General features: G+C 44.7%; 2 protein-coding genes across 5 annotated transcripts in view; one reads left to right on the top strand and one right to left on the bottom strand.

Moving 5' to 3' along the window:
• sytl5 (synaptotagmin-like 5) overlaps window positions 1-12,721 on the bottom strand; it is a 134,743-nt gene extending 122,022 nt beyond the window's left edge. For 2 of the 4 annotated variants that reach the window (XM_078409170.1, XM_078409174.1), the window contains exon 1: window positions 12,319-12,721. The gene's annotated coding sequence lies outside the window, so the exon portion shown is untranslated. Of the gene's footprint in view, window positions 1-11,941; window positions 12,078-12,318 lie in introns of those variants that run through there. The other 2 variants (XM_078409172.1, XM_078409171.1) reach the window with 2 other exon arrangements.
• An 8,118-nt stretch (window positions 12,722-20,839) lies between these two features.
• The window catches only part of LOC144598436 (dynein light chain Tctex-type 1-like), an 8,884-nt gene continuing 4,927 nt past the window's right edge, over window positions 20,840-24,796 (top strand). The window contains exons 1-2 of the mRNA XM_078408579.1: window positions 20,840-20,958; window positions 21,428-21,469. Of these exons, the coding sequence (XP_078264705.1) occupies window positions 20,932-20,958; window positions 21,428-21,469 (69 nt within the window). The 5' untranslated portion in view covers window positions 20,840-20,931. The remainder of the gene's footprint in view (window positions 20,959-21,427; window positions 21,470-24,796) is intronic.

Here is a 24,796-nt window from a genome sequence, read left to right as displayed (position 1 = left end):
AATAATGTCTGACATGAGAGGACATAGCTGTAAAGGCGAGAAGGGGAAACTTGAATGGAGATGTGCGGTGGAAGTTTATTATTTTAAAACACTGAGAGTGATGGGGATCTGGAACACATTGCCAGGGGTGGTGGTGGAGTCAGATACAACAGTGGCATTTAAGAGGCTTTTGGATAGGCACATGGAAGTGCAAGGAATAGAGGGATATGGATTGTGCACAGGCAGATGAATTCTCTTTAACTTGGCATTGTGTTTGGCACAAACATCGTGGGCCGAAGAGCCCATTCCCGTACTGTACTATTATATCTTCTATGTTCTATATCATAAGCATGCCAAACATACCTTTAACTTCATGGTATTTGCATTTATTTATCATTGTCACATGAACTGAGAGTAAATCTTTCTTTAGCGAACTATTCAGTCAAATCATACGAGCACAATCAAGCTACGCACAAGTACAATAGGCCAAAGAGAAAAACAATCTGTGCAGAATATAATGCATCAGCGTTAGTGTTGCAGGAGCCACAGGGAAATTGCAGATTTTAATTTAATTTAAGTGCAAGGGCTGCAATAAGATAGAATGGAGGATCGAGACTACACTCTTGGCACATGAGATGTCTGTTTAATAGTCTGATAACATGTGGGGAACAGCCCCGAATATGAAGGTACTTCCTTTAAAGCTTTTTGTGTCTCTGCCCAATCCTTGACTATGTCGGCTGCTTTCCTGAGGCACTGTGAAGTGCAGATGGAGTTGATGAGGTTGGGTGGCTGGAGGCCGGTTTGCATGAAGGACTGAGCTGCATCGACAACGTTGCAACTTCTTGCGGTCTTAGGCAGAGCAGTTGCTTCCTACACTACCCTTGGGGACGGACATGGGATTCTGCCTTGCAGAATACAATGTGTTCCTGCTATTCACAGTAGTTATTCTTTGTTCTTGTTCAACATGGCAATTGTGTCCAGGTCAGCAGAAAATATTTTGTGTTTGAGAACTGCAGTATCTCAATAATAAAATGAATTAATACTCAATGCTGGAACTTAAGCAAAAATAGCTCATACCAGAAAGTCTTGGTGGGTTTGGTGACTTTTATAAAGAAATTTCTACTTTGATATAATCTGGATTCGTATCCTGCATTTTACGATCCACCTGCTCCAATACCTCCTCATCCCAAAAATCTTTCAGACTGCTGACTTGAAACAGTATTTGGCCATTCCCTCCAAAGATGCTTTCTCCAGCACTTTGTGTTTTACTTAATCTTTCACTTTGGTCTTTTCTTCTCCTTATGCTATATTTCCAATACTTTTTATTGATTTCACCACCCAGTGCAGTGTTTTGAACTACATCAAAAGAGAAAACTTCCCATTCATTTATTTCCTGGAGTCAAATGTTAACACAGAAACATGCAATGCATTATTTTACATGCAAACTTGTATCCTGCTTTGCCTTTAGCATTACAAATATATTTCAGGTCTACCACCAATTTTCCGGTGACGGGTGGTCCGGCACTTCCTTTAATCCCGTCAAAATTATGAGAGTGTATTTGAAATCCCGCCAGAAGTCCCCCAAAAATGTGGCTCCTACGCTGAGTGAGGCGACCAAACCCGACCTCATTGGTACTTCTGCGCCGATTGTCTTGTAGAATTTTTGCCCTGAGGCCAGGGCTCTGGAACTCCGGCCTGGAGGGAGCTGGTAGATCCAATCCCATAGCCAACTTCTGCGGCTGATCAGCGGGTCGAATTTGCCCCCTGTAGCAGGGGCACTGGTTTGGCCGGAGGCGGCAGATCCCTTCCCATAGCAGACTTCTGAGGTCGACTTTGCAGGCCATTATCTTGGTTCCCCGGCCACCTAGCGGACTGTTCTGGTAACATTAGACTCCTCTTGGAGGCCTTGACCTCTGTTGGTCTGGCAAGGCTCTGGAACCAAAGATGCCGTAAAATCGGTGGTGGACCTGTACATGATAAGTGGCAGAACAAGACCTCACTTCACCATATACCAACTGCATTAAGTCACATCTCTGGCATAAATTTAATTCTTCTCAGCTGCCCAGAAACAAAGTCTGCAAAAGGCTTTTTTCACAGCTCATACTAACCGAATGAATCCTGCACTAATTATGATCCGTAATGCTTGAAAAGAATCTCATAAAAATGTTCTAAAAACGAATAAAAAGCTCATTAAATAAAATGAGAGTTATTTGCAAAAAAAAACCAAAAGCCTGTTCCAATTCACTGGCTGCCTTGAAAGAGCTTTACAACCTTGGGAGCATGGAGTGCCAGTTTTCATTGAGGTAGTAAATACGCACAGGACAGCATTATCTTAATGACCAGACATTCAGTTTAGTGACATTAGTCGAGGGATAAATATTGACCAGGATATACAAGAAACCCTCCTATCTTTACTTTGAAGGCAGTGCTGAGAAGACATCTGGTCCAGCAGTACGTTCACCAGTATACATTTTTTTCTTTTTTAAACTCACCAAGTTTAAATTAAGTGGAAACAAGGATCAGCAGATGTAGACCAGTCTGAAGAAGGGTCCTGACTCGAAACATCACCTATCTGAGTTCTCCAGGGATGCTGCCTGACCTGCTGACACTCTCCAGTATTTTCCAGTAGTTTAAATTAATATTGCTTTTGCTGTACTGCTAATATTTAAGTTGCAAAATTGCATACTTTAAAGATAATCTAAGCTCATAAATAATGTACAAAATACTGGCATTAGAAAAATAAATTTGCAATTGAAATTTATGAATCATCGAAATTCCAAAGCTGCACGTAAAAACAAGGAACTGTAGATGCTGGTTAATACACAAACTGTATATTCTTTTCATTAAATTGAAGATTTAAACCAGGTTGACGAATGAAATTCCACACAGTATAGTGCACAGCGGGGCAAATGTACACCATAAAATCATTTTACATTAGAAGTAAAAGTGAGAATGCAGGAAACTGGAAGGACAGAAAGACTCAACAGGTTTGGCCTTGAATATCATATTTTGAATATCATATCTTAGGATGTGTGCACATTCTCCTGCTTTGTCAACAAAATAAAACCCAATCTGACAAAGCTGCCCTGCTGCTTCTAATCCTGGGTAGACACACATTCATCCCATGATTTGCTGACGTGTATTTCAATGATAAAAGTGTTCTTTGGCAGATCGACTTTGAGGCCTTACTTTTTTTTTCCCCACAGCCAACATCACCAGGGATACAGAAGTCCTGCATAGAATCATACAGTGCGAAAACAGGCCCTTTGGCCCAACTTGTTTATGTTAACCAACATGCCCCATCTACATTAGCCCCACCTGTCTGTGTTTGGCCCATATCCCTCAAAACCTATCCTATGCATGTACCTGTCTAAATGTTTCTCAAACATTTCGATAGTACCTGCCTCAATTACTTCCTCCAGCAGCTTTTTCCATACTGCCACCACCCTGTGTATAAAAATGTTGCCCCTGGGGTTCCTATTAAATCTATCCCCCTCCCACCCCATCTTAAATCTATGTCCTCTGGTAACAGATTCCCTTTCTCTGGGAAAAAAGTGTTCTTGATTCCCCTACTGTGGGCCGATCTTACAGATGGTAACATATCAAAACCACCCCGCTCATATTGAATTTTACTGGTTCCCTCATTTCCCACTGCTGACACTCTCCTGAAAAACGCATTGATCAGAAAAATATCAGAAACGAGTGTACCCTAATAGACAAGAGACAAAATCCTGCTCTTCCTGGCCCTGAGGAAGCCAAAGGAGGTCGTAAGAGACCCAGACCCACCCAGCCTAGCCAACAAAATCCTCAGATTTTGGGTTGCATTGCATACTGATTGGTGGCATCAATGGACACAATCAGCATATTTGAAGCAGTATAATAGTAATGCAAAAACCTGCTTCTTTCCCAGAGGTATCATGATTAGAATAGCAGTTAAATATCAGAACAAGGCAAACAGCAGTAGCAGCATTGGAGAACCCAAGATTCTTGCTACCATTAATGCTTCATTCTTTCCAACTTCCTCCCTGCCTCACGAGTGCAGCTACAAATCATTAAACACAGGGATAAATCCAAGTACAAGTGAACAGCAACAGGTACCTATTAGTTTTCTTTTACATCACACCAATTGTTCGGGGCTTATTTACTTAGTTCCCTAATTATACAATAAATTATAAATACTCAAGGGTAATAATCAAAGGCAGTAGCATCACAACAGAGTACTGAAATTACAATTTTTAAATTCCTGTCTTCATTTTATGTATATCAAAAACTGCAGCTACTGGAAATCTGAAATAAAGACACAAAAATACTGGGATCACTCAGTAGCTCATGAGTAGAATGAATAACAGTTAATATTTCAAGTCTTGGACTCATCAGAACTGGGAAGGTCTTTCTAATGTTGTGATGGTACCTGCCTCAACTACCTCATCTGGCAGCTATTTCCATATACCCACCACCTTTTGTCTAAAAAAGGTGCCCCTCGGGTGCCTAGTAAATATTTCTCCTTCACTGTAAACCTACGTCCTCTGGTTCAAGATTCCCTTACTCTGGGAAAAGACACTGCATTATCCTGTCTATTCCCCTCATGATCTAATACACCTCTATGATCACCCCTCATCCTCCTGAGCTCCAAGGAATAAGGTCCGCGCCTGCTCAACATCTGCCAATAGCTCAGGACCTCGAGTCCTGGCAACGTCCTCGTAAATCTTCTATGCACATTTTCCAGCTTAACAACATCTTCCCTATAACAGGGTGACCAAGGTTCTTCCCTTCCACCCCACCAGCCTCTACATTCAATGGATTATATATAATATCTGACATTTGCATTTAGATTCTGCCACCAGATACATATTCCCCACCCTTTTCAGCATTTTAAAAGGGCCCTCTTTCTTTGCAGTTTCTAGGTTGTGTCTGATTCCACCACCTCCCCTGGCAGCAGGATGACAGCACCCAAGGCTCTCAGCATAATTAAAAAAACTTGCCTTGGAAATCTCCTTTAAAAAATTACCCCCTCTCACCTTAAAGCTATGCCCTCTATGACAGTTCCTCCCGGAAAAAAAGGATTGTTGATTAAATAACTGCTTCTTATAATTTTACTTACATCTGTCAGGTAGCCCCTCAATGCTCCAGAGGAAACAATCCAATTTTGATGAACCTCTCCTAGCTAATACACCACAATCCAAACGAGATCCCAGTGAACCTTTTGGGCACCATCTCCAAAGCCTCCATATCCTTCCTGTACTGCGACACCAGAACAGCACTCGCCAAATACAGCATAACCAAAGTTTTTTAGCATTGCAACATGAATTGCCAACTTAAACTTAATGCCCCGATCAGATAAAAGCAAGTATGTCAAAAACCTCCTTTACGACCCCATCTACCGGTGTTGCCACTTCATTTTGTTTTGTTTTGTTTAGTTTATTGTCACGTGTACCAAGGTACAGTGAAAAGCTATTTTTGTTACATGTTATCCAGCCAGCAGAGAGACTGTACATGATTACAATCAAGCCGTCCACAATGTACAGATAGCCGTTACAGAGCTACGGACTTGCACTATAAAACCCCTCTGTACATTAATGCTCCCTAGGGTCCTGCCATTTACTGAATACTTTCCTCTTACATTTAACTTCCTGAAATGCAATACCTCTCATTCTTCCGGATTAAACTAAATCTGCCTTTTCTCCACCCATGTTTCCAGCTGATCGATATTCTGCTGCATCTTTTGACAACCTTCCTCACTATCCACAACTGCACCAATTTTCATATCGTATACAAATTTACTAATCAGCCACGTGGATTTTTGCCCAAATCATATATACAACTCTGCCTTTTCTGCACTGTGGTCCTCGGCACTGTTACAATGTGGCTGAACACTAGACTGAGGTATTACCCCTCACTTCATATGGGCACAATGTAGAATTCAATATTGAATTCTCCAACTTTAGATAACATTTCTCCACTTTGTTTTGGATCTGGCCATGTCTGCCTGTCACCACTTTGGCTCTTTGTTTTTGTAGAGTCTTGCCAGCTGGGCAGATCCTACAGCCTTAGCATTAGCAAAACATTACACAAGCCCAGAAGCTCACACCGATCTTAAGTACTTCTTAACTCCAACATTAGCTCATCATAGTTTCACCCTAACAGAGTTTTTCATTTTGTTCTGCACAGCAGTGCAGCTGGTAGAGCTGCTAGAGCTGCTGCCTCACAATCAATATGGTGCCAGAGACCCCCAGGTGCTCCGGTTTCCTCCTACATCTCAAAGACACATGTATTTGTAGGTTAATTGGCCTCTGTATAATTTTCCCCAGTGTGAAGGGAATGAATGAGAAAGTGAGAAAACTTTACTAAAGTGACTAGTGTCAATGGGGGATCAATGGTCGGCCTGGACTTAGTTGGCCGAAGGGCCTGTTTCTTTGCTGTATCTTTCAAAATCAAATACCCTCCCCCAACATCTCTGCTACATAAAACCAACCTCGTTTCTCTCTGAGGAAAGGTCCCAACCTGAAATGTTTCCTGTCCATTCCTCCACAGATGCTGCCTGACCTGCTGAGTTCCTCAGGCAGTTTGTGTTTTGTTCTTTCCTCTCTTTCCCTGTTCTAATAAAGAGATTGAATCTGAAATAGATTATTTTCCTTCAGATGCTGCCTGACCTGCAGAGTGTTTCTAGCATTTTTTGTATTTATTCCATTTTATATTGCAGTCGTATTCTGTCCTTGATGTTCTACTTTTAAAGCAGCATTGCGTTGCAAGGGTAAATGCTCGACGTATGTGTACAAAATTAAATTAATTTGTCAGCTTCATCAGATAATTATGATACATGACAGCTAATGTACATAATGTACATTGTGGTTTGTATTTATTAATGTACTGGTGTCATAGTCTATGTCATGAAAGCTGCCCGGATACCTAAACAGCTTTTTACTTAATTGGAACACAACAAAACTGTTGTTTATTGCCAGCATTTCCTCTGCAAGTGTCATGAAGTTTGGGATTCCCACACAAATATGGATTTTGAACACCTGGCCCTCTTCAATGGGGCTTGGCTGACAAAGATCAAATATATGAACTCCTCATGGAGTTCAGCAGCACTACACAACTGTTCTGCCAATCCCAGGCAATCCCAGGTACATGGAGATGCAGGGAACTGCAGATGGTGGAATTTTGAGCAAAACATAAAGTGCTGGTGGAACTCAGTTTGCCAGGTAGCATCTGTGGTCGGAATGGAGTCATAGAATCATACAGCACAGAAACAAGCCCTTTGGCCCAACTTAACCACGCTGACTAAAATGCCCCATCTAGTCCTATATTTGACCCATTTGCCTCTAAACCTTGTCTATCCATGTACTGGTCCAAATGTTATAGTACCTGCCTCAACAACCTCCTTTGGCAGCTCATCCCATGTACTCATCGTCCTTCTCGGTCTCTCTGCTCTGCAACACTCCCCAAGGCCCTGTCATTTACTGTGAAGGTCCTACCCTGGTTTGACTTCCCAAAATGTACCAGTTTGCACTTATCAGTATTAACCTCCAGTAATCATTCCTCCGCCCACTTACCCAGTCGATAAACATCATGCTGCTATTTTTGATAACCATCTTTGCTATCTATGATACTTTGGTGTCATTGCAAGCTTATTAATCATGTCTTGTACATTCTCACCCAAATGTTGATTATAAACCACAAACAGCACAGGGCCCAGCACTGATGAATGAATATGTTTATTGGCCAAGTTTGTGCATATACAAGGAATGTGCCTTGGTGCTCCGCTCACTGTTGTTGAGCTTATAGGACTTGGTATTACAAACCCTACTGTAATCGGCACCTTCTTAATCTCTTGAGTGGGGGTAGGGGTAAAGACTTTATTGGGGTCATCAGGTGGGAACCCTCCTTCCTTGGTGTGTCGTTGATAGGCCCATGACACCTCCAGAGGGCTCAACAGCGATACCTGGCGTCCCAGGTGCGCTCCCCTCCGTTTTTTACCCCTCTTGCTGGTCATTTTGCAGCCCAGTTGGAGTCTTTCCTCTTCAGCCACAGCCAGTAGCTGCTTCGCTTGGCAGCCTCTGACAGCGACCTGACGGCTTGCCGGAAGGCCTGTCCTCGAACTCCCATTCCCTTCAGGAGTCTGGTTGTTGACATGGCTACAAACCCTGTACAACCAACCTCTACAGGGAGCACCTGGGCACGCCAGCCACGTTGTTTTGCCTCGGCTGCTAAGTCTGAATACTTCAGGCATTTCCGTTCATGCGCTTCACCAACTGCAGCCTCCCAAGGCACAGTTAACTCCACGATGTACAGGGAATTCTGCGAGGTTGACCACAAGATCGGGTCCAGCCCGAGATTAGTTGTGATGATCTCTGGTGGAAATATGAGCTTCGGATCTAGATCAGCCTGCATTTTCCAGTCCCGGGCAGTGTCCAGGAGGGTCGGTTCCTTTCTTGCAAATGGCTTCTCTGGAAATTGTCCTGCTCTTACAAAATGGGTGGTTTTCAAGAAACCAGCCATTGGGGGAGGGAGGGCATTGGTGGCAGTTCTCCTACCTTCCAAGGTAATCGCCAGTTGTCGCAGGACCTGATTGTGCCTCCATGTGTAGCGGCTTTGTGAAAGACTGGTTTTGCAACCAGTGAGGATGTGCCTTAATGTTGCTGGGGTTTGGCAGAGAGAACATGATGGATCTGCTCCAAGCCACTGGTTCAGGTTCTTGAGTGTGGGAAGAACATCGTAGGTGGCTCTGATGATGACGCTAAGACGGCTTCCTTCCATCTCCCACAGATCCTTCCAGTTAAGTCTATGATGCTCCAGGTTTTCCCAGGTAGTCCACTGGCCCTGTTTGGACTACGAGACTGCATTTGCACATCTCTCTGCCTCCTCTTGTTGACGGACCTCAGCAACTACCAGCTTTCTTCTCTGGATGGATGTTGCCTTGTGCCATGTGGGTCGACTTGTCCCGAGTCCAATTCCACCTCTTCCCTGCTGCAGCTGTCCTACAATGTCGCTGTGCCCGAGAGCAGATTTTGCTTGCTGTACAGCCTCCGATGGAGTCCATTTCCTCCCAGTTGCTAGTCTGGGAGCAGCCGCTCATACCGCATCATCTTGAGACTCGGTCAGGGTCATGTCCAGCCTCACTTTGGTGCATTTGTATTCTTCTATGAGGCTAGAGACAAGCAATTCCAGAGCGCTGTGTCCATACAAGCCGATATTGCTGAGGCAACGCTGGAGTCCAAGCCACTTCTTGATGTGGGAATTGGTGGGAATGGAGTCATAGAATCATACAGCACAGAAACAAACCCTTTGGCCCAACTTACCCACGCCGACAAAAATGCCCCATCTAGTCCTATATTTGGCCCATTTGCCTCTAAACCTTTTCTATCCATGTACTGGTCCAAATGATATAGTACCTGCCTCAACAACCTCCTTTGGCAGCTCGTCCCATGTACTCATCATCCTTCTTGGTCTCTCTGCTCTGCAACGCTCCCCAAGGCCCTGCCATTTACTGTGAAGGTCCTACCCTGGTTTGACTTCCCAAAATGCACCAGCTTGCACTTATCAGTATTAACCTCCAGTAATCATTCCTCCGCCCATTTACCCAGTCGATAAACATCATGCTGCTATTTTTGATAACCATCTTTGCTATCTATGATACTTTAGTGTCATTGCAAGCTTATTAATCATGTCTTGTACATTCTCACCCAAATGTTGATATAAACCACAAACAGCACAGGGCCCAGCACTGATGAATGAATGTTTATTGGCCAAGTATGTGCATATACAGGGAATGTGCCTTGGTGCTCCGCTCACAAATGACAACACAAACATACAGTTAACAATTAAAAATAATTAAACATAAACACACACATCAAAACAATAAGGATACAACATTACGGTCAAAATAAACCAGAGCAAAAAAGAGACTACAGACTTTGGTTATTGAGTAGAACTACTACTCGTGGAAAATATATATTTTTATGTCTGGCTGTGGCTGCTTTGACAGTCTGGAGTCGCCTTCGGAGGGAAGTGATTCAAAGATTTTGTGGCCAGGGGAGAGGGGTCAGAGATGATCTTGCCCGCTCGCTTCCTGGTCCTTGCAGTGTACAGTTCGTCAATGGGGGGGGGGAAGAGAGGTTGCAGCCAACAACCTTCTCAGCTGAGCGAATGATCCGTTGCAGCGTCCAGATGTCGTGCTTGGTGGCTCAGCCAAACCAGACCATGAAAGGCTTGCCCACAGACACTATTTGCCTATTTGGGTCTGGTGCTGGAAGGCAGCAACTCTACTGCTGTGCCACCGTGCAGCCCCCAGTCTGAGAGTTGACCTCATTACCAAGTAACTTTGGACAATCCCCACATTCTTCCATATGATTTCTACCACATTTCTTACCTAACACAGATTAAGTTAAACTTATTCATAACTATTTTAAAGCCAATAGAACAGTGGTCACAGGCCCCAAAAGACTTGCCCCCAGACACTTCAGGCACCTGCCTTTCCTACTCTAATTTCCTAAGAGTAGATCAGGATTGCCCTCTCACTTGTAAGGCCCTCGACAGACTGCCATGGGAAACTTTGCTGGACATATTTGACAAGTTCCACCCTGTCTAATCCCTTGGCACTATGACAGCCCAAATCTATTTTGGGAAAGTTAAAATCCCTGACTCTGAAAGCCCTATTAGTCTTGCTGCTGCCAGAAAACTCCTGGCATACATGTTCTTCTAGTTCTCGTTGACTATTTGGGGGTCTGTAGTACACTCCCAATTAGCTGATCATCATCTTTTTATTTTTCAGCTCCACCAAGATAGTCTCACTGGAGGAACCATCTCGGACTACTGCGGTGACATTCTCCTTAATCAGAGCAACACCCCCTCCTCTTTTACTCTCACCTCTACCTCGCCTATAACAGCTGTGTTAACGTGTTAGATTTTAGACATTTTAATTGTGCTAAATTGAACCAATACTGAATATTAAACAGTTTATGTCATGAAGTAGCAGGATCTCAATGTTTAATTTCACGAATCTGAGAAATTCAGAAATTGCCAGCATTTTAAACATCATCTCTATTCCATACAAAATTCTCTCCCAGAACTTTGGAGAAACCTCATGTGCAAAAGGGTTTACACTCGCATTTGTATGCAAAAGTTCAAATGCATAGATAGTCAAATACAAAGATAGTCAAATACAAAGACGCCCTTGCAGTACAAAGATCTCTGGTCTCTATTCCCATCTACTTCCCATAATTTTATACACCTCTATAAGATTACCTATTCCCTGTGCTCCAAGGAATAAAGTCCGAGCCTGCTCCATCTCTCCCCATAGCTCACGGCCTCGAGTCCTGGCAACATCCTTGTAAATCTTCTCTGCACTCATTCCAATTTAACAACATCCTTCCTATAACAGGGTGACCCAGCTGTGCACAATATTCCAAATGGTGCCTCGCCAACGTCCTATACAACTAATCAAAAGTCTGCAGCCAAAATATACACCTTAGACTTTGCATAGCTACAAGGGTGGCATTATGTATATTTTCATCTTCCAGACAAACAGGTTAACAAAAACATTTAATCTCGTCCTAATTTTCGAGGAGTAACTTTTTTTGCAAGACAAAATTAAATTGATGTTAGCTAAAAATAACTATAACTACTTCACTTGCCTTTGGCATCTGTGCAGGCCAGGAAAATACTAAACAGCTGCATGAAAAACTAAGAAAAAGGGATAACTCGCTGGTGCATTCGGTAACGCTGGAAACTTATCAGTAGGAAAAGCATCAATACTCCTTCAGTACAGCCAGACAAGGTCTACAAACAACAACATTTGACTGCGATTTTCTGGTTAACATTTGAGTAATTAACAGTATTCAAAATGACGGAGCCGGAATACAAACTACCGAAAACAAACAATATCCAGCTGTGTGGAGGTGCATTCGAGCGAGCCCTCTCTGCTCCAAACCCCCTCCCATTCTACTCTCCCTTGCGGACTCACGGGCTGTCGCTGCGGCTGCAACACTCGGAGAACATCCTTACCCCGGGTCGGGACTGCTTCACACAACTGTTAACAGAGACAGTCCATCCCCCAGAATTTCACGTTCACTGCCACAGGGGGCAGCCCAGATCCAGACTCGTATCGTGGTTTAAAACCCCATCTATTCCGAATACCTTCGCCCTGAGCTCGAGAGTGCAAGCCTGGCCACCGCAACCCTGCCACCAGCTTTCTCTGGTCGACCAATGCTGGATACAAACGCAGAGGCCGTCACATTACTTCCCACTCAGCTCCACACGCCAGACATAAAACCCAACGCGTCCTGTGCAAAAGCCGCTTCCACCAATGACCAAATCAAGTCCATGTAAGAGGTGTCTCACCTTGTAACGCGGTGTTTGTAGCGAGGCACCGAGACTGGGGATCCAGCGCAGCGCCCTATATCACTGCTGCTCGCCACACTCTTCTCAGTGCTACACTGGCCGCGATCTCGGGGGTTAGGCTCAAGCAGCTGTGGATCGTTTTTACTCTTCCGTGTTCCTGCTTTTCTTTCACACTGATCTGAACATGAACCTCCAGTCTGGGGATCCCTGCCTTAAAAGGGGTGGGTCCTTTGCCAGCGCTGCTGTGGCCAGTTTGAGACTTACGGGAGGGAATCCGACTGGCGTCGATGTAAGGTTCGAAACTTTAGCCTCCTGTCTGTCGCCCCCAAGACAACGTCTCTTGAATTTGGACAAACAGTTCAGAAAGAGAATGTGATGCAATTGGCACTACCTACTAATCCATGGAAACCCTCCGATCCCATTCGCCTCACAAGCCAGTCAATGAAGGGATCTTAAATCACCTGACTTGGTTCCGTTTCACTTATGTTGCTGTTGATCATTCGCTGCTTAGTACAGTATCCAAATGCAGTTGGGATGCACAGGGCAGACACAAAATGCTGGAGTAACTCAGCGGGACAGGCGGCATCTCTGGAGAGAAGGAATGGGTGACATTTTGTGTCCACCTTCGATTTAAACCAGGATTTGCACTTCTTCCCTACACATGAGATGTACAGGGATTTAGTTTAAGAGATACAGCATAGAAACAAGCCCCTCAGCCCACCAAGTCCACGGAGACCGCTGATCACCCATTTACATTAGTTCCATGTTATTCCCACTTTCTAGACAAGACAAGACAATAGGTGCAGGAGGAGGTCATTCGGCCCTTCAAGCCAGCACCACCATTCAATGGCTGATCATTCTTAATCAGTACCCCGTTCCTGCCTTCTCCCCATACCCCCTGACTCCGCTATCCTGAAGAGCTCTATCTAGCTCTCTCTTGAATGCATTCAGACAATTGGCCTCCGCTACCTTCTGAGGCAGAGAATTCCACAGATTCACAACTCTCTGACTTTCTCATCCACTCCCTACACATTAGAGGCAATTTACAAGGGCCAATTGACTGACAAACCCGCTCGTCTTTGGGATGTGGGAAGGAATCTAGAGCACCCGGATTGAAAATTGATTCCAGCATATAGTCTATGATGGTTGAAGACAAAGTGACTAGTGAGGATGAAGATATGAGAAAAGTTGTTTATAGAGATGGAACGAAAAAGTTTTAAAGGAATTGGACATTCATTGGTGGAAATGAGAGCTAATGTGGATAAATACATGCAGGGTTTGGGTGGGGGTAAGTGGGGAACAGAACCTACTTGAGAAACAACATCATGAGGTACAGACAAGTACTTATAGATGGTCGAAGATAGACACAAAATGTTGGAATAATTCAGCGGGACAGGCAGCATCCCTTCAGAAGGGTCTCAACCTGAAAAATCACCCATTCCTTCCCTCCAGAGATGCTGCCTGTCCTGCTGAGTTACTCTAGCATTTTGTGTCTATCTTTGGTTTAAACCATCATCTGCAGTTCCTTCCTACACTTGTAGATGGTCATTTTGGAGACGAATGCCATTGGAGCTGAGAATCTCAGTAATGGAGGAAGTTTGTGAATCTGTTTAAGAGACTGCACATGGAGGGAAATATGTAAGGAAGGCAGTAAATTCAGAGAAGTAAAGTGTGACGAAAATGTAAATTATTTTAGAATGGCTAAGGCTTGTGGACAGAAATAATGACAAGATACAGCCAATAGTGACAAACGTTTCCCAGGACATGATCACATCTTCAACTGAAGAATGTAGTTGGTGTAGTAGGAACTGGTGAATTATTTGATCAGTATTAAATGGCACTGCCAAACCTTGTTATCAGTAACTCTGAAGGAAATCCCTGGATGGATGGATGGATGATCAGATAGGATATCACTGGTCCTGCGACAAAGATGACATTGTGGGTATTTGATTGCTGTGAAACACAAGCTGAGTCACACATCACGTATGTGTAAACCTATCTACAAAGAATCGCACATCACGTATGTGTACACCTATCTACAAAAGACTTAAAACATGGGGAAAAAAATACAATGTGCTGGAGTAACTAAGTGGGTCATGCAGCATCTCTAGAGAACATGGATATGTGATGTTTTGGGTCAGGACCCTTCTTCAGGCTGATTGTAGTGGGGAAGGGGAAGCAGAAAGCTGGGACAGGATAAAGCCTGAATGATAGGTGGATACAAGTGAGGGGGTGGGGATGGGGATTAGGCAGATCATTGGACAAAGGCCAGAGATGAAAAGACAAAAACTGTGAGATGAGGATAGAAGAGGTACAAATGAAGCCAGAGGAAGGAATATAGGTGGGAGGGGAGGGGGAAGGGGAGAAGTAGGTGCGAGTCCAGGTGGAGCACAGGGAACGGGGGTGGGGGAGGAGAAAGGGAGAATAAAAGGGTTGTTTGTAGGTTATTGAACCTCCCTTTGACCACTTAAAACAAGGGATCAGCCAAGGACATTAATGCCTTCCAACTACTGAAGATGTCAAACATGATATTGAGTATAGCTCAATAATATTAAAGAACTTCAACTGCATCCAGAACAAAGCAGCCTGTTACAGTGGCATACCATCCACCACTTTAAACATTTATACCCTCATGCACTGTTATCTTGTTGCTTCAGTGTATGCTATCTGCAAATGTGCTGCAGTTAATCCTTCTACTGACAAGAAGTGCAAGAGCAGCAAGCAAATCGGAACGTCTTCACTGCCACCTGCAGGAACCCCTGCATCACAAACCGTTCTAATTGTTCCTTCATCATTACCAGGTCCAAACTGTGGAACTCCCTACCCAAAAGCAATATGCAACTCCCATCACCGAGGTGGTGAGTGGTGGGTGGTGAGGGGTAGGTGGTTCACACCATTTTCTCATGAGCAATTAGAGACGGGTTATAATTGCTGGCCATGACTGCATGACTGGTGATGACTGCTTTCTGCTCAATTTAGTTTAGAGATGTAGTGTAGAAACAGGTCCTTCGGCACACCGAGTTTGCGCTGAGCAATGATCATCCACATACTAGTTCTATCCCACACACTAGGGACAATTTACAAAAGCTATTTAACCTACAAAACTTGTATGTCTTTGGAATGGGAGAAAACCAGAGCACCAAGGATTGAACCCGGGTCTCTGGCATTGTAAGGCAACAACTTTACCGCAGCGCCACGATGCCGCCCATATGGGTAAATTTATAATAATAAATGGGTAATTATTATTTACCCATATGGGCGGCATCGTGGCGCTGCGGTAAAGTTGTTGCCTTACAGTGCCAGAGACCCGGGCACATAATTCTTACCATCTTACCATCTAAAATTGAATTTTGCACAAATTTCAGTGGAACAGTTGCTATGTTGCAGCACATTACACAATCCCTTTCAAATGGTCCACCTGGAAGTGTCAGTCATTCAGAATCAGTTCAGTATCAGAAGACCCTCAATGAACAACACACGAGTTGTGGAAGATCTGTAAAGAATGGAGACAATTTTATGAAAATAGATTTTAGCGAAAATCTTTGATTAGCAATGTAAAATGACCAAAAACTAGAAACTTTCCTAAATCAAAGCATTAGAATTAAACGCATTTAAGATGAAATTTCATGGGAGATTGTAATGCCACATTAGTGGGATGTGCAAAGATTTTAATTTGACCACTGGATAAGAACCTATTACTCAGCAACATTATACACATTATGCACTGCTCGTGTTTAATATTGCTAATTGCCTGTTTCCATGCCCCTGTCGTGCCTACCCCTACCCCGGATATATCTCTGCACAAATGGAAGAGGATCCAGATGCCTGATGCAGAAAAGATCCAGCAGTTACCAGCAGTAGAGTCTGAAGAAGGGTCCTTCCTCCCTGCTCTTTTTGGGCAGATCCCCATCTGTTATTAGGATTCTGAATAGTCCTTCCATAAGCTAGGGCACTGCCCGATTCACCTCTACTACTTGAGATGTGACCTCTACTATTTGAGACTGCTTCTCCATCACGTAAAAGGGCCAGTATCCTTCGATTCATCGAGAACACATGATGGACATATTCTTCCTTCCTTCAAAGACGTCTGCATAGAAAGAGGTTTGTTGCAAACTGACGACCATTGGCAACAGACGATGGAAGATGCTGAACGGACAAGACTCCCCGAAGCAATGAGAGATTTGTTTGTTTTGCTGACGATTGCTGAGATCAACACCTCGACAATTATGGGATCGCTTCAAGAATTCAATGTCTGAAGATTACCTTCAAAGAGAACGGAGAACAATCGATGATCCAAATATCATGATTGATGAGAGGCATCATGATCATGCTCTGTTGTATATTCAAGACAAGCTTGTGAATTACAACAAGACACTGGGATACTTTCATGTGCCACTACCAAGACATGGAAGGATGAACCTTGATGGTGACAATCCAGAATTGCTGAGTGAACTGCAGTACAATAGACCTGAACAACAGTGATTTGTAGAAGAGAAGGAACCTCTGCTGAATGCTGAGCAAAGAGCAGTGTATGACCATGTGTGTAGCTGCTTGGAAAGGAATATTCCTTCAATGTTTTTCATTGATACACCAGCAGGAATGGGCAAAACAATTCTCACCAATATGATCCTCTCCAAAGTTCGAGGTCAAGTTGATGTTGCTTTTGCTGTAGCATCCTCTGGTATAGCAGCTACACTGATGCCTGGTGGAAGAACTGCACATTCTCGATTCAAGATACCCATCGAAGTGACCGATAATACCATGTGCAACATTTAGAAGAACTCCAACATGGTTCATTTGATCAGGAGTGTGAGACTGATTGTTCGGGATGAGTGCCCAATGATTAGGAGGGAGAGCTTTGAAGTGGTGGACAGAACTCTTCGCCATCTATGCAAAAAGAACGATGAGCCTTTTGGCGGCATTCTTACCTTTTTGTTGTGGCGATTTTCGCCAACTCCTTCCTGTTGTGAAAAGGGGAAATGATGCTGATGTTGAAAATTCCTGCATCAAGAAATCCTATTAACGTTAAAATTGTTATATTTTGTTATTCACATTTTAAACTTTAATAAATCCCTTTTCCACTTGCTGTGCCCGTCAGCCGCCCATGCGCAGTAATATCTCCATGTTCCACGTCACAATGGAAACCCGACGGGCCCCTAAGAATGGAGGGAGGAGATAAGGGGGGATGGAGTGGGTGTCTGGGGTGTGGGAGGGGAAGGGGGGAGTGGGTAGGGAAGAAGAGGGGATGGAGTGAGGGAGGGGAGGGTGCTAGACCCATGCAGAAAAAAAACCCATTTTAATGACAAAGCCCAAATGGCCCAACTGAGCTTTTACTGGGTTTCTACTTTAATAGGATGTCTGGTTGTAACAAAAAGGAAATCTTATATTCTGATTCTGTTGCAAAGAGAACAAAGAGTTGGAATAAATGGGCCCTTTTTACATGGAGAGGTGGATATAATTAGTGAATACCCCTAGATTATTGCAAAGGGGTTTGAGTTTAGGAATAGTGAAGTTTTGTTACACCTGTGCCCAGTTTTGATCCTCTTACACCTAATAATGTATATAGTAATACAGGAAATATGAAGGAAGGATCTGCAGATGCTGGTTTACACCAAAGATAGACACAAAATGCTGGAGTAACGCAGTGGAACATCTACTTCTATCCAGAGATGCTTCCTGTTCTGCTGAGTTACTCCAGTATTTTGTGTCTACCTTATAGTAGCACAAGAGGTGGTTGAGAAAATATTTTCCGAGCTGATTCCTGCGATGAGAGGATTGTCCCAACTAGAAAGGCGAGGTACAAGAATCTACAAGAGGACACAAGAATCTGCAAGAAGGCATAAGATAGGCCAGACAGTTTGGATCTGTATTGCTTGTTTTTTAGCAGAATGAAAGATGACTTCATTCAAATGCATAAGGTCCAATGGGATCTAGACAGGGTAGATGTGTAGTTGTTTTCATTGGAGGGAAGTTATAAGGAAAAATATAACAAAATAAGGGCCCCGTCATTTAAACTTGAGATGAAGAGAAACTATCTTTCTCAGAGGATAGTGAATATCTGGAATGTTGTGACCCAGAGGATGGTGGAGACCAGATCATGGTGCATTGAAGATGGAGAGAGATAAATATTGGAAAGACTGAGGAATTGATGGTTATGGGAGGTGGCACAGAAGAATTTTCCTGTCATAGTGAGAAACAGCATGGAACACATGCTCTTTAGCCCACCAAGCCCACACCGACTATCAAACAACCATCAATCCTACATTAATCCCATTATATTCTCCCCATATTCTCATCAACATCCCCCAGATGGTACCACTCTCCTAAACTCTACTGGCAAGTTACAGTGGGTAATTAACCGACCAGTCCACATGACTTTGGGATGTGGGAGGACACCCATAAAGTTACAGGGAGAATGTCCAAACTCCACTCAGACAGCACCTGAGAGTTGCTGGCTCTGAGGCCGACTCCATCACTGTGCTACCCATTTTGTGTTCTTATGATTAAAATTGACAATTAAAATTGAGAAACTGAAATTTTAGAACACAAAAGAAAAACCAGTGATGAACCATTAACAGAGTAAATACACCAAACTCCGACTTGGTACAACCAAATACATCATTGACCCAACCTCAAAAGGTGCAATTTGCACAATGGAAACAACAGAATCCTGGAAAATTACTCTTTAACCCTTGCACAGATGGCTGAACTCACTCCAGGAGAACACACACACCAAACACTATCTATGAAAATGCTTATTCTCTGTAGACTGTGATCTTTGCCAAGAGAAGTCAAGAAGGGGTTCACCGAACACAAGACCCAGCAGACCACAACCTACAGGGGGAAGCGGCCGAGCCATCCCCTGCTCGGAGAACCTGGTGGATCACTGTCTGGAAGGGGAGGCCCGCCGAGCCAACCCGTACTCGTCCCCCGAAGTCCAGGGAGTGCATTGGGTAGATGGAGCCGGTGATGACATGGATGCGACGAGTGAGGAGCGAGGCCGGTAGGGGAGGAGAGGGAACCACAGTCTGGCCTACTGCGGTCTGACCTTGAGGTCGGCCCAAAGGTGGACGGACGAGGAGAGAGGCGTTGGTTCGTTGGTGTACTCGCACATCCATGGAAAGGCGATGGCTGGAGGCCTGCAATTGCCTGGGGCCTGCTTGGAATGGGCACCACTCATAATACCCGGAGAGTGGACTAGACTCTGAAATGGCACCAAAATATGGCACCTCAAGATCAATAAACTATTTCTGTACAATTTGCTAATCGGGGATGTGCATAGGTACATGAATATTTTACTGGACTGTTTGTAAGGAAAGAATCTCACTGTGCATTTGCACTTCTTTCATGTGATATTAAAAGCGCCATTGAGCCTTTGAAATCCATACAGGTTGCGTGCACAGAGTGGCACTCATGATATCAATATATTTAAAAGGCCCTTTCCATGCTGTGAATGCAAGTACCACCCACATAGTCTATGCCTAGTTTGTACATTTTAAACCCCTAGTTCCTCCACATTGTTGAAGTGGGATAGGCCCCTCCATTGCAAGTGGACCAACACCATTGGAGCCAACATTGTTTAAAGTGGAGATGATGCTTGCAACTCTACCCTGCACATTTTTTTCAACATCACTTACAAAGTGGTGGAAGGCCGAAAGTACTCCAGGTGACGTCTGTCCAGTAAAAACATGTTAAGATTGTTGCCCACTGCCCAGTTTGGTGGCAGGTCTCCCCCCCAGCGGGGAGGCGCAGGCGTGTCCACAGATACTAGAGGAGCAAGATGAACCACTCAGTCGAAATCGATAATTCTGAAGTGTAATATGCAAACGAGCGCAATGTCCGCCATTTTAGTAGGCAAAACCCGCCGTTCGCTATGCCGCTTACAGTGTAATCAGTGTTGTGGGGGAACAGTATGTGTGATGATACCATTTAAATGCAGAAAATATCGCATCTATTAACTCACATCTTTTTTGTTATTTTTATTTTTTAATGTTTTCCCCTACTTAATTTCTCTGATTTTATTATTTCTTACTGTTTCTGCCCATTTCACTCCCATCCCTCTCCAGCCCCCTCTTTTGTGCAGTTTCCCTTGTATTGCATGACTTTTTAAAATAAAACAAAAAGAGATACAGCTCGTGGAGGTGAAATTAAAATTAACAGAGAAAGCAAAGAAAAACAGTTCATTAAATATGATCAATTGGCCTAGAGTGGATCTCTAGTGCAAATATTCAACCAGTAACATCCAAAGTTTAAAGATCACGAAGCAGCAACTCTTCAAGAAATAGCTATAAATGTCAACTATCAACTTACCCAAGAAGTTGAACAAAAATAATTGTTTGCAAACATTTTATATACGAAGAAATCGCAGAGTTGTGAACACTGCCCAGTCCAGCACACAGAATCTGCTTACTAAAATGGTGCTGAAATGCACCCATGACCTACTACGGTTTTTAGGGTCGAGTGGTCGGTCTATCTCTGGTGTCTTTGGGCGCGCCTGCAGTTGCGGCGGGCGGCCGCCGGGTGACGCTGCGCCGGCCCGCCGTGTGACGTCAGTGGGCCGGGCCGGGCCGGGCGGGACGGGGCGGGGCCGGTGGACGGAGAGCAGCCGCCGCCATGGAGGACTTCCAGGCCACTGATGAGGTGATCCCGTGTGGCAGCTCCATGTTCTCGTTAGCCCATCTCACCCGTGGCGGGATTCCCACCCGCAGCTGGGAGTGGCTGCCACGGGGCGGCCCTGGGCCTCGTACTGGGCGGAGATGACACTCGGTTGGCCCCATCCTCCAGGCATCGGCCTGTCACTGCCTGCCTGCCTCCCCCTCCCCATCAACTACTTGCCCCTCTCCATTTACCTGCCCTCTCTCCATTTCTCCCTGCATCCACCTCCCTCTCCCTCCAACTCTCTGCCTCCTCTCCTTTTCTCTCTGTCTCCTCTCCGTTTCTCTGCCTCTTTCTCTCTGGTTCCTTCTCTCCTTTCCTCTCTACCTTCTTTCTGTCTTTTACATGTACTCCTTTAGCAATGTTTTAGTTCTGACTTAACCTGCATATGGTAAATTGATTCATAGGAATATGACTCAGATATATTGTTTATCACAAAATTGTTTACTTGCAGGTTGCGTTCAATGTGGATGAAACCAGCAATGTTGTCAAAGAGGTATGTTTGCATTTTTCAATAGGAGTGACCTAGAAGTATTTGGCCAATGAATGTGGGTGTTCATCCATTGATTTTCATCAATTTACTTGAACCTGAGGTAGAAAATACTGAGAACATTTAGCAGGTCAGGTAGCATCTGTGGAAAAAATAATCAGTAAATGTTTCAGGTTGAAAACCTTTGTCAGAACAAGGAAGAGACCAATAGGTTTAAAGGTGAGGGACGGATAGATAGCATCGAAGAAGTTTCTCCAAAGTGACATTAGGGTGAGTCTGGAGGTTAGCTGCCAGTGAGGTCATAAAAACTCTAAATATGAGGACATTCAAAGTTTGAGCACAAAGGATTGTAAAAATTATAAAATGCTGAATAGTAAGGTAGGCCAACAGGTTGAGCCGTTCTACTGGAGAGAGGAAACCCTGAGCCAATAACACAGATTGGCTTGTCATTCCTGCAACAGATGGATAATGTAAGCTACCTGAAGTTGTAGCATTTGCTTTGACCCAAGAAACTGCAGATGCTGGTTTACAGAAAAAGATTCAAAGTGTTGGAGTAACTCAGCCGGTCATGCAGCATCTCTGGAGAATATTTCATTCACATGTTTAAACTGTAATGTTATATTCTTAATGTTTTATGTGATATTCTTAATTGTTTAACTGTATGTTTATGTTGTTACTTGCGAGCAGAGTACCAAGGCACATTCCTTGTATGTGTACATACTTGGCCAATAAACTTATTCATTCATTCATGGTCGTGGACAATAGGTCATGTTCTCCAGAGATGTCATGTGACCCACTAAGTTACTCCAGCCTGTTGTAGCTCAGAACAAAAGTAAGAAAGGAGGTACAGAAGAATTTCATTAGTCAGAGGGTGGTGAATCTGTGGAATTCATTGACATAGGTGGCCATGGAGGCTGAATCATTGGCAATATTTTTAAAACGGAGATTGACTGGTTCTTGATAAGGTTGTCAAAGGTTAAGGGAAGAAGGCAGGGGGATGGAATTGAGAGGCAAAGGTAGATTAGCCATGATTGAATGGCAGAGTAGACTCGATAGGCCGAATGGCCTAATACAATACAATACAATACAATATATCTTTATTGTCATTGTACCCAGGGGTACAACGAGATTGGGAATGCGCCTCCCATACGATGCAATAATTTAAGTAATTTAGACAGCAGCAACCCAACGAAACGTAACAGTTGTAACAGTTTTGGACAGGGTAAAGTGCAAGTTGATCTATGCGTTGTGGCCATCCGGCTCAGCAGGACCGGTTCATAGCAGCTATGGCCCTGGGGATGAAGCTGTTCCTGAGTCTGGAGGTGCGGGCGTAGAAGGCCTTGTATCGTCTGCCCGATGGAAGGAGTTCGAACAGACTGTTGCAGGGGTGTGAAGAGTCTTTGTGGATGCTGGTGGCTTTTTTGAGGCATCGTGTGTTGTAGATGCCCTCTAAGTCTGGTAGCTGTGTTCCGATGGCCCTCTGAGCTCTATGGACTACCCGCTGTAGAGCTTTCCTTTCTGCCTCCGTGCAGCTGAGGTACCACACAGGGATGCCATGCGTTAGGATGCTCTCGATGGTGCAGCGGTAGAAGGTCGTCAGCAGCTGTTGGGGTAGACCAGACTTTTTCAGTGTTCTTAAGTTGAACAGTCTTTGTTGTGCCTTCTTGACCAGCGCAGCAGTGTTATTGGACCATGTTAGGTCCTCCGAAATGTGAGTGCCCAGAAACTTGAAGCTGGACACTCTCTCCACACTGTCCCCGTTGATAGAGATCGGGGCATATTCCCCGTTATGTGACCTACGGAAGTTGATGATCAGCTCCTTGGTCTTGGTGGTATTTAGGGACAGGTTGTTATCCGAGCACCAGTCCGCCAGGTTCTGCACCTCCGCTCTATAGTTTGTTTCATCCCCGTTGGTGATCAGCCCGATCACCGTTGTGTCATCTGCAAACTTGACAATGGTGTTGGTGTCGAATGCAGGAACACAGTCGTGTGTGAAGAGGGAGTAGAGCATGGGGCTCAGAACACAGCCCTGTGGTGTGCCGGTACTCAGGGTGATAGTGGAGGACAGGTGCGGGCCCATTCTCACTGCCTGTGGTCGTTCCAGCAGGAAGTCCAGGATCCAGTCACATAATGACGAGCTGAGGCCTAGCTGGTGGAGTTTGGTGATGAGCTTGGTGGGGATGACCGTGTTGAAGGCGGAGCTATAGTCTATGAATAGCATCCTCACGTACGTGCCCTGTCTCTCTAGGTGAGTCAGGACAGTGTGAAGAGCCAGAGAGATGGCGTCCTCTGTGGATCTATTTGCCCTGTATGCAAATTGATGTGGGTCCAGTGAGTCAGGGATGCTGGATTTGATGTGTGAGAGGACCAGCCTCTCAAAGCACTTCATGACTATCGGCGTTAGGGCAACCGGGCGGTAGTCGTTCAGGTTGGAGATCTTTGCTTTTTTCGGCACCGGAATTATGATAGCCGACTTCAGGCACGGGGACCGTAACCAGAGATAATGACAGGTTAAAGATCCTGGTGAATACCTCAGCCAACTGTTCAGCACAGTCCTTCAATACCCTTCCTTGAACTCCATCCGGTCCTGGCAGCCTTGCGTGGGTTGACCCTTTGCAGAGCGCGTTGTACCTCCTGTGTGCTCAGTTGCAAGACCTGTCCTACCGCCTCGGCTGCGGTTCTTTCACTCAAGGTGGTTTTGCCAGTTTCAAAGCGGGCAAAGAAGGTGTTAAGCTCGTTGGTCAGTGCCATATCGCTATGGGGGCAGGCAGGGCTGCTCTTGTAGCCAGTGATGTCCCTGACACCCTGCCACATGCTTCTGGTGTCCGTGGTGTTGAAGTGGTCTTCCACCCGTTGCCTACGGGTGTCTTTGGCCCTTTTAATACCTTTGTTCAGGTGTGATCTGGCAACACTGTATGCTGAAGTGTCACCAGATTTAAAGGCAATGTTGCGTGCCCTCAGCAGGTTCTGTACCTCCTTGTTCATCCAGGGTTTCCGGTTTGGGAACATCCTTATCTCCTTGTCCTCCGTGACATTCTCCACACAGCAGTTGATGTAGGAGAGCACAGTGGATGCGTATTCCTCCAAGTCTACCTCTGAACCGTAGGTGGCCTGTTGTGCAAACAGGTCCCAGTCGGTACGATCAAAGCAGTCCTGGAGTTGTAGGGTGGCATCCTCAGGCCATATTTTGACCGTCTTTATTGTGGGTTTGGTCTTGCGGATGAGGGGTTTGTATGCGGGCAGTAGAAACAGTGAGAGGTGATCGGATTGTCCCAGGGGTTATGCACCTATGACTTATGAACTAATTTGGTATTGATTCCAGAAGGTTGCAAT

This window comes from Rhinoraja longicauda, chromosome 12 (genome assembly GCF_053455715.1).
Source record: "Rhinoraja longicauda isolate Sanriku21f chromosome 12, sRhiLon1.1, whole genome shotgun sequence".
Taxonomy (NCBI): domain Eukaryota; kingdom Metazoa; phylum Chordata; class Chondrichthyes; order Rajiformes; family Arhynchobatidae; genus Rhinoraja; species Rhinoraja longicauda.
Note: the sequence above shows the minus strand (reverse complement) of the source record. Positions and strands in the feature narration are given on the sequence as shown.